Source organism: Cuculus canorus, chromosome 3 (assembly GCF_017976375.1).
Source record: "Cuculus canorus isolate bCucCan1 chromosome 3, bCucCan1.pri, whole genome shotgun sequence".
In the NCBI taxonomy this organism is placed as follows: Eukaryota; Metazoa; Chordata; class Aves; order Cuculiformes; family Cuculidae; genus Cuculus; species Cuculus canorus.
The window spans coordinates 68,724,548-68,734,832 of record NC_071403.1 but is presented as its reverse complement, the minus strand read 5'-3'; the positions used below and the strand labels follow the sequence as shown (position 1 = coordinate 68,734,832).

The window sequence follows — 10,285 nt, the reverse complement described above, 5'->3', positions numbered from 1 at the left end:
GCTCTTGGCAGGGGATTGGAACTGAATGGGCTTTAAGGTTCCTTCCAATCCAAACCAGTCTATGAATTTTTTATTATTTTATTTAATTTACAGAAAGGACAGAATAAACATTTATCAGTCTTCCAACAGCCTTGAAGTAATAAACTGGTGAAATTTAAAGTTTAAAATGTGTATTACACATTTTTAAATTAAAATGACAGGAGGACAATGCTGAGGGGACAGAAAAGCCAGGATTGGGTAAAATCCTAAGGTTATTTTAAGGAATGCATTAATTTACAACAACTGTCAGGCAAACATTGTGTTGAGCACACACTCTGAGGGCCTCTCAGTAATTGTTACCACAGTAAGAAATACAAAGTCCTGGCTTTGGGAGTTTTAGACACTGCACTAGTGTTTGGCTGAATTTTATGTTTTAAAGTTTCCTAGAATTTAAGTGTTGCTGTGGAAAACAGAATTTATGGTTTTAACACCTAAGGGATGTTTAATGGTCATTAGGAGAGCTTGCCATTTAATCTGCTTCGCCGCTAATGCCTAATTACACCTCATAGAGGAGCCCAGCTAGATTACTGAGAAATGTAATTTTTAAGGACTCTAAACAAAGACCCTTACAATTTAATAACCTATTTTTTTTCAATGTATTTTGGATAGCAACCAGAAGGAAAACATATTTTGGGAGTCTACATAACACTTCATCTCAGTATTCAGGTCCTTTATGTGACTGACAAGGAATTATCTGTGCTCGGCAGAAGCTTCAAAATATTTTATAAGAGTCAGAGAGCAGCCTCTCATAAGCTAGAGCTAGCAAGGCTGGTTACACCAAATCGGCTGGTGATGACCTATAAAAAGGGCCTTAATACCCAGCAGGAGCAGAGCCGCTGGGAATGCCTCTGCCAGATATCTGTCGTGCTGGGCCCCAGCCAAGTCTGCTAGGGACTCATTCCAGGACACTCAGCTGCTATTACACTCCACCAGCAGCTTTTACAGAGGGAGAGCCACCTACTTCTTCCAAATGAGTCAATTAAAAGTGATCTGCCCACCCAAGATGCTGGGCGTAGCACAGAACACAGCTCATATCCAAACCAGAACCAAGTGAGTACAGGAAAGCTGGGGAGGGGCTCTTGATCAGGGAGTGCAGGGATAGGATGAGGGGGAACGGTTGTAAGCTGAAAGAGGGAGATTGAGATGAGATCTTAGGAAGAAATGTTTTCCTGTGAGGGTGATGAGGCCGTGGCCCAGGTTGCCCAGAGACATTGTGGTTGCCCCATCCCTGGAGGTGTTCAAGGCCAGGTTGGATGGGGCTTTAAGCAACCTGATCCAGTGGATGCTGTCCCTGCCCATGGCAGGGGGTTGGAACTAAATGGGCTTTAAGGTCCCTTCCAACCCAAACTGTTCCATGATTCTATGATTCTGTGAAGTGAACTGTTCAAGTCCACACATACACAGCCTTGGGGAGGGGTTGCCAACACTGACACCTGAAGGAAAATTGGGAAGGGGATGCAATACCTGTCAGGAAGGTGTGTGAAGGAAGGGTCACCAACTTTAGGGTAGGTGAGGGCTCAGAGTGCGGGAAGGGGTATTCTTTTGCTAGAGAATTTAAAAAAGAAGTTGCTGTCAAGGGTTAAAAATAACCAAGAAAAATAGAGAATAGGCAGAGTTAAAACACAAAAAAAGACAAAAAAAAAAAAAAAAGACAGATGCTATGTAAACAATCCAAATAGTGGCACATGGTTGCAGAACAATATGATACAGGTACAGGGCCAAATAGTTGATTTAATCAAATCCTTTCCCCCCACCCTTCACCCTTTGTCAGTGTCTTAGGGACTGATCCTGAGATGCTCCTGAAAGGTACTCCCACAGACAAACAGAGGGAGCTCAGTACCTTAGAGGAGGGTGCTCAGTATCTTGCTGGGCAAGGTTGATAAGAGGTATTATAAGACATACTGGGCTCACTGCTGCACTTGTCTGGGTGCCAGATAAGCCACTCACAGGGTATAACGGAGACATTTCTTGCAGAAAGAAATAATAGATGCAAGAAGAACACACATGTTGACTTTTGTGGGGAAGCATGTTGGTGCCTGATACACATGAGCAACTGTTAAAGACCTACACAACCTTTCTGGAGGGTGGACAACTAGAACGGTACCAGGGGTAGGGAGAGCGCAAGTTAGGCATGGTGCGCTGGATGAGTTAACACTCTCCTAACATTTTTCATACATTGCGTGTGGCGTGAATGGTGTAACTTGCTTGTTTGGAGCAGATCCTCCTGTCTTCTTCTACCTTCTCTGCTTCTCTGCCTCCCTCTGAACATCTTCCCTCCTCCTCCCCATTGCGTACTTGCCAAGTGTCCTGTTGTATGACAATAAATCCGTGTGGGTGAATGCTGGTTGCTCAACACATTCAAACAGGTGAGCTGTGCTCTTCCACTTTCCCCATTATAATTACATAAAAGCAAAACAAAATCAAAGAGACCTCTGATACACAAGAGGCAAAGGGCCTCTTCATGTGTCGCATGGACTCTCCCTTTCTAGGCCATTTGGCTACGCCACGATGCTTACCTGCTCTGAGTAGTCATTGCCATCGACGTCGTCACTATTGGAATGACCTCCCGGACTCTGTACGTCTATTCCATGGCTCTCCAGGATTGCTGCTTCTTCGAAAAAAGCAAATGGATCCCTAATTTATCTGATGCATTATAGTAATTAAAAGTAACTACTTTATTTTGAAGAAGTTAAAGAACAGAGTTAGTTCTTAGCCTCACTAAGAACTCACTGCCTTCACTCTTCATTATTTGGGAAGGCAGCATGTTTCAGGCCTGAATCCCTCCCCTGCCAACTAGCAGGTGTTTATGAGTAAGAATCCTTGTTTTCCAGCCAGTCCTACCAGAAATCAGCTTGATTTTTAGTGCACTGGAGTGGCAAAGACACTCCGTGTAGATCTCCCCACTGTCAGGACTTGAGGGGGTGGGGAGTGTCTGAAAATAGATGGAAATATTTATTAAAGCACTAAAGTGATTTAAAAACACACATATCTGTATCTTCCAGCAGGATCCATGCATCTAAAGCTCCCTTTGGTTCTTTTTGATCTCCTTCCAAACCTCCCCACGCACGTCATCTACAGCTGTAACTCCACCCACCTTGGACCAACTTTCCTTTGTTCCCCTCTGCCCTTCAGCAGGTTTCATTTTAAAAAAGATAAATTCAGGTTAAATTTCAGTAACACATCAAATGCTGCAAAAAGACATTTTGTTACTCACAAATATGGCAAAAAGAAGCAGACAGTAAAGGGGCACAACATTCAACATCTGCAAAAACACTGGTAATAGGCAGGTATGGATCTCTGTTCACCTATAATTAGGTTAGATCTGTATTTAGATTAGATTGAGATGAGGTACTAGGAAGAAATGTTTTCCTGTGAGGTCGTGAGGCCCTGCCCCAGGTTGCCCAGGGAAGCCATGGCTGCCTCATCCCTGGAGGTGCTGAGGACCAGGGTGGACAGGGCTTTGAGCATCCTGGGAGGTTGGAACTGGATGGGCTTTAAGGGTCCTTCCAACCCAAACCATTCAATGATTCTATGATTGCAAACATAATTCTGCACAGTATCTAAGTGTATGAAATCTTGTATGCGATGCAGAAGTTTGCTGAATCCTAGCCATTAATGTCAGTTTATTCTTATTAGAATATCTTGTTCATTCATACTAGAAGGTCTACTTCTTCCAAGTTCAGAGCCGCTTCTGATTTCCTTTACGATCAGCACACAAAAGAACCAGCCAGGCTAACTCTGAAGCGTTTTATCCCAATCATCAAGAAAAATTATTACTTTGTTCCAGCATCCTGTCACTTTGCACCCCCTCAGAAAACAATAAGGAGGGCAGATGTAACCATAACAAGTCTGCTTGCAAAGCCTTCGGTCCCATCTGAGGTGTAAACCAATGCATCTGGACTCCGAGATCCCTGTGGGGTGTCAGGGATGGCAGTAAGAATGACATCCCCAGGTTTGGGCTGCAAGAACAAGCCCATTTCAGTGGAACACAGCCACAAGGGAACTTATAACTAGATAAAAGCTCTTCATGACAGCCACTTTTCATTTAAACAGCATGCCAAGGTTGCAAACTTGCAATCGTCTCCGCTTCCCTTATTCCCAATGCAGATATTTTTTATTTTAGATTTTATTTGTGATACCCAAAGGAAAACACAACTCTCCTTCCACCAACAGAATTCCCATGTCAGTTTGTAAAACTGATTGATCAGTAAAACTTCACAACAGCATCATTTTTCCTGCATTGATGATGGAATTCCATAAATTAAATTCCTAGCCACGGTTAAGAAAAAACCTGGAACAGCGAAAGACCAATTTTAAAAATTGCTCTACATTTCTATTAAGAATGTCAGAACCGCTAGTATTTTCATTAATAAAATCTTAAGTAATTTCCATCTCTCCTGAGCAAGTCTATACATGAAAACAGGCTCTGTGATACATTACCGATATTGGCTCTTCTCTTGATTTCCTTCCTTCTGTTGGCAAACCAGTTGTACACTTTAAGGGATGTAACTCGCTCCAAATCCGATAACTTTTTTCCTGTGAAAGTAACAGGGAGAAAAAAATCCAGCATTGTTACTCCCTAGGTTGCAGAGGTAGGGAAATGACCCTTACACAGTGATAAACTCTGAAATATAGGCAACACTGAAAAGATTATAATCAAGAATAAAGTGAATTTTATGTGAATCAGAGTATTGAGCCCAGATGCTATGGTAATAAATGCCAAATATCTCTCTATAAACAAAGTAGCCTTTCTTCTTTTTTTCAGATCCGAAATACAGGAATTTCCTTGCAGCTTCAATCAATGAAATCCAGAGCCATGGGAGAATAGAAGGCTGCTTTTCTAGTTCAAGCACAAAACTGAGAATCAAACTACTGCAATCCAATTAACAGCTCTAGCACGATTTGCATCCCTTTGGGCGACTTCTCTTTACTCTGTGAGGATATAGTTCAATGATGCGTCTTCTTCAGCAGCAAAAGAAATGAAGAAATTTTGTGTCATCCCCTCTGATTTGCTTTGCTCCCTCTCTACCAGTAGCTGCTATCGTGCTCCCACAGCACTGATCACTCTCTCCCAATCATACGAGGACACTTGCGATCTTCTGGGAGAAGAGGAGGGATGCTGGAAACCAGATCACTGGAGTTTTACACTGAAACCAGGCAAAAAAATCCCAATAATGACGAGTCAGCTACAGAGTCAATCTCTTCTCCTGATCAACAGCGTACAAGAGGGATGACTGGAGAGATTCAGCACTGCAGGGATAGCATGGAAACCTCTTCTGCTGGCCCTGACCCTATTCAATGTGGCTGCATCCTCAGGTGTCTGCAGGCTACAAGCGGATGAGACTCCACTGCCTTGAGCTGTTTCTATAAGTTTATTTATTAAGCACAGAAAACATCCATGTAACTGCAGCAATCAGCAAGCTTAAATAAATCAGGAGAGTGGAGACAAGTTAAAGAAAGACAAATCTGAAAATAAGATAGCCATACTGTTTCCTAATGTCAGTACCATTTACAATATTCTACCAATACTGAGATGCAGTGTTCAAGCACTTTGTTCAAATTGCAATCATTTAAGTTGGAAAAGACCTTTAAGATCATTGAGTCCAACTCTTAACCTCACAACTCCACCACTAAACCATGTCCCAAATCACCAGTCCACATGGCTTTTAAATCCCTCCCAGGATGCTGACTTCACTGCTTCCTGGGCAGCCTGTTCCAATGCTTGACAAATTTTTCTGTGTAGGAATATTTCCTGATATCCAATCTGAACCTCGCCTGGTGCAACTCAAGGCCATTTCCTATCACTTGTTACTTGGTAGAAGAGATCAGCACTCACCTCACCACAACTTCCTTTCTAGGAGCTGCAGAAAGCAAGGAGGTTTCCCTTCAGCCTCCTCTCCTCTAGACTAAACAGCCCCTGGACCCTCAGCTGCTCTCAGAACCCCTGGGCTCCAGACTCTTTCCCAGCTCTATTGCACTTCTCGAGACACACTCCAGCCCCTCCATGTCTTTCATGGAGTGAGGAGCCCAAACTGAACTCAGGATTCGAGGTGCGGCCTCACCAGTGATGAGCGAGGACAATCCCTTCCCTACTCCTGCTGGCCACCCCATGGCTGATCCAAGCCAGGATGCTCTTGGCCTTCTGGGCCACCACTGCTGGCTCATGTTCAGCCGCTGTCAAACAGCACCCCCACGTCCTTTTCCACTGGGTAGCTTTCCAACCACTCTTCCTCAAGCCTGGAGTGCTGCATGGAGTTGTTGTGTCCCAAGAGCAGGATAGGGCACGGCTTGTTAAACCTCATACAACTGGCCTCAGCCCATGGCTCCAGACTGTCCAGAGCCCTCTGCAGAGCCTTCCTGCCCTCCAGCACATCAACATTTCCACACAACTTGGTGTCATCTGCAAACTCACTGAGAGAGCATTCGATTCCCTCATACAGATCTTGGGCAAAAATAGTAAACAAAACTGGCTGCAACACTGATGCCTGGGGAACAGCACTTGTAAACTGGATGTAACTCCAGACACCATGGCTGGGTTCAGCCATCCAATAATTTTTTTACCCAGCATCACAATGGTCACTGGACCATTGGGTCCAGTCAACAGACAGTTTTTTACCAAGCATTTTACCGAAGTTGCTAAACCAATCAGCAGCAGAGTCAGGAATAAAATCCCCAGCCTCCTCGGTATTCTCCCCACTAGATCATTCTGCTTCCACAATTAAAAGACAAGAGGCAATACATAGAAGTTTCAACAAGGGAAATTCTGACTAGGTATTAGGAACAAGTATTTTGCCATGAGAGTACTCAACACTGTGGAATAGGGACCCAGAGGAGGTAAAACCTCTGGCCTTGGGCATATTCAAAACTGAACAAAGCAAAAACCCGATCAACTTAATCTAAGTGGCTCCTGCTTGACCAGGTGAACCCCAAAGGTCATTTCCTGCCTTAATTGTTCTGATTCCGTGCTATCCTGGACTGTCTCAATGTTCAGGCGTGATGCCTTACTTTCCTTGTGCATTATCTTTTATTCTAGTTAAAAAAAATCTCAATATATCCAAACCAAAACTTCTGAAAACTATGCAAATGTTGGGTTACTAAAACCAAGCACAGGCAGGTGTGTCCACTAATACTAAGTTGAATATTCATGCTCCTCTTGTAAGTATGACTTCTCAAGGTGAGGGAAAATGCAGCTCGTTGATCCAAATACAAGGTCCTCCATCAATGCACAGATTCTCATATAAGATCCCCATCTAGAAGCTCTAATGCAAACCCAAAGATAGGAAAGCAGTGCTCCTTACTCCTCCAAGGACCTGCTGTATGATCTCCAGCAAGCCTCAGGATGAGAACTTAAGGTTTTCCATCTCTAAAACGGACTCAGTAAAACCCCATTCCATGGAATGCAATAAAATTCTCAGAGTGTTTGAACTGGTGCTTTGAAATAACTGAGCATAAAAGAATGGAAACCTTTCGGCTTTTTTATTTTCTTAGCAATGCCATTTACAAGGCTGTATAAGTGAAACATTCAGATGCACAACTTGTACTTCATATCTCAGCTGGTGGGAATTTAAGTTGCAGACATCGACATTTGGGTTTGGAAATGGTATTGACCATCATGTTCATTGAAGGATGGCAGCTCTGAACAACCTGGCCCATAGAATGCTCAAGAAGAAACCTACTATTAGCAGGGAGCACTGCATTTGTTAGTAAGAGCCATAAAATGAGATTTGCTGAATTTAGCAGGAGATGGTGGAATCTAATTGCAATTGCCTTTGGAAAGGACACCACGAGCAGCTCCTCACCTGGCTTTTGTATAACTGCATTACAGGCGTTTGCAATCTCTTCTCTCTTTGCCTCGTCTGGATATTGATTCTCATTGAAGTAACTGCAAGGGGGGAAAAAACACAAGTTGTTTATAGAAATCAGTGCATGAAGGCTCCAAAGCAGATTCCCTAAAAGGTGTCGACTGCTGGTTTATGCATCACTGACAGAGGTAACACAGATGCAGCAAACATTACGTAAACCTGCATATGCATACAGTAATATCAGCAAGTGCTCATATCTACAGAGAGTGGATAAAGCTTCCCAAATGCCTCAGATAAATGAGCAGCATCTCAGCAGATGCAGTGTCACCTCGGCATTTGGAATGTTGCACTAGGAGATACAGTAATGTAGGCGATGCTACGAATATCAGAGTTAGAATGACAGAATGATAGAAGGAACTGAGTTGGAAGAGATCCACAAGGATCATCGAGTCCAACTCCTTTTCCTCCACAGGACAACCCAGCATTCACAGCATCACGTCAGAAGACATCATAGGCTGTGTCTCTGCCTTTGTTAATTATCTTTAACTTGTCTCTTTTTCCTGACATACCCCCAAGCTTAGCCAGTGTCCTATGAATGGAGGAGTTGTTCAATATTTATTTTGATCTCTAGGTTAAAATAAACACACACACATACATACATGTATATATATTATCACAGAATGAATCATAGAATCAGAGAATGGTTTGGGTTGGAAGGGACCTTAAAGCCCATCCAGTTCCAACCCCCTGCCATGGGGAGGGACACCCAGGTTGCTCAAAGACCCATCCAACCTGGCCTTCAACACCTCAAGGGATGGGGCAGCCCCAACCTGTTTCAGTGTCTCACCAAGTTATGCACAAAACCACACAAATCTTGCATGCTTCTGAACAATATGGTATGAAGATGGCACAGACAAAATTATACAGTAATAAAATGAGATTTCTAGAGTCAGAGTAGCTTTTTGTTATTAAATCACAATTAAAAAATTTTAAATCTTCCCCAGAGCAACATATTGAGGATGGCATATTTTAACAGTATTTTTTTCTGAATAATCGTGATTTTATTGTACTTTATATGCAGTAAACATCCTGTAAAATTTAAACTGTTTTCTCGCTTATATCATTTAAGTGCTTTACAAATTTTAATGAACTGATTTACATTCTACAGAACTTATCAGATCTGCATCAAACCAAACAAAAAATCCGGTTTACTTCAATGGACTCTGATAAGCGTGCCATAAGCAGGGACTCCTGCATTTTCTTCTGCAGATTGTCCATCACACATAATTCTAACAATTCTTTGATCAACTTTGATCAGCATCAGGTTCAGCTGTTGGACGGCTACTCTATTGGAAAATAAGACATTTCCTTTAATTACAAATCATTTGGTAGTAGGAGGTTTAGGCATATTTAGGCAATTATTTTCCACGGTCATATTTCTCCTCCAGTGGATTGTCCCCAACACAGTTACTTTCTATAGAAACCTGGGTTTGGTCCCACAGAACAACTCTTTCTGTCCATTCTTCTTTGGGGTAAGTGGTACTAATGCAGATCTCACCATTTCACTTCTAGTTCAGACTGCAAATCTCGATTTTGAACATTCAGTTTGAATTTTAGCTCCTTCTTCCTCCCATTGTGAGCAGCGTTATTTACAGTTGCAGCTATGCCACAACAGAGTCCTGTTCTGAAGCTGCTACTCGTTGACTGAGAGAACACACATTAGCACAGCTAAGTCGCACTGTTAATGCATTTCCACTTGATTTGCTGAGAGAGCAAACAAAACCGCAGAAATAGCTCCATCTGCACTAAATGAAGGGCAGGCCACGTCTATACCATCAATCTGGGCCTTGGAGGCAAGCACATGTACAAGTAAACACCCACTGCTACTTCCCTGGACCTCAGAGTTGCTCTTATGAATCAAATCCAGAGAGACGGACGGATCATAACTGCAATTTCCCTAGGCTTGAACCTACTCTGGAAAACAGCTGAGATCGTGTGGTTAGATCATAGAATGGTTTAGGTCGGAAGGGACCTTAAAGATCATCCGGTTCCCTTCCTCCACTTTTACACTTACTTTCTGGGAAGTACGTAGCACTGTCAACTCTGACACTGGCACCAGCAGGAACACTCCCTGAATTATCAGCAAGAGATTTTCTTCCTCCCCCAATATCAGCAGTAGCCTCAAATCTCTGGGGACAGTACTTTTAAAACATACTCTTTCCTATTCCTGACACATCATCTTTTGTATTACTATACCCTTTTCAGTGGTACGTGTGTCTCTGTCTTAACCAATTTCTGCCCCAAAAGGTTGTGTTCTGTACAAAGCTTTTTGAGAATGGAGAGCTTGCAAAGCAGACTATAAATTACTTTTTCTAGTATTCAGTCATGGAAACAGAAACTCAGGATCCCAGTGCAGCTGCCTCATGATTGTGTTTCAGCTCTCC

The 10,285-nt window shown here is 42.8% G+C and overlaps 1 protein-coding gene across 20 annotated transcripts in view; it reads right to left on the bottom strand.

Moving 5' to 3' along the window:
* HMBOX1 (homeobox containing 1) overlaps window positions 1-10,285 on the bottom strand; it is a 145,289-nt gene that overhangs the window by 18,530 nt on the left and 116,474 nt on the right. For 7 of the 20 annotated variants that reach the window (XR_008449056.1, XR_008449057.1, XM_054061911.1 and 4 more), the window contains 4 exons: window positions 7,839-7,921; window positions 4,480-4,575; window positions 2,556-2,650; window positions 2,215-2,346 (listed from right to left, as the gene is read on the bottom strand). Coding sequence is in view for 18 of the 20 variants with exons in the window: in XM_054061911.1 (XP_053917886.1) it covers window positions 2,215-2,346; window positions 2,556-2,650; window positions 4,480-4,575; window positions 7,839-7,921 (406 nt within the window). In the remaining 2 variants the exon portion in view is untranslated. Of the gene's footprint in view, window positions 1-1,503; window positions 1,585-2,214; window positions 2,347-2,555; window positions 2,651-4,479; window positions 4,576-7,838; window positions 7,922-10,285 lie in introns of all 20 variants that reach the window. The other 13 variants (XM_054061921.1, XM_054061922.1, XM_054061926.1 and 10 more) reach the window with 13 other exon arrangements.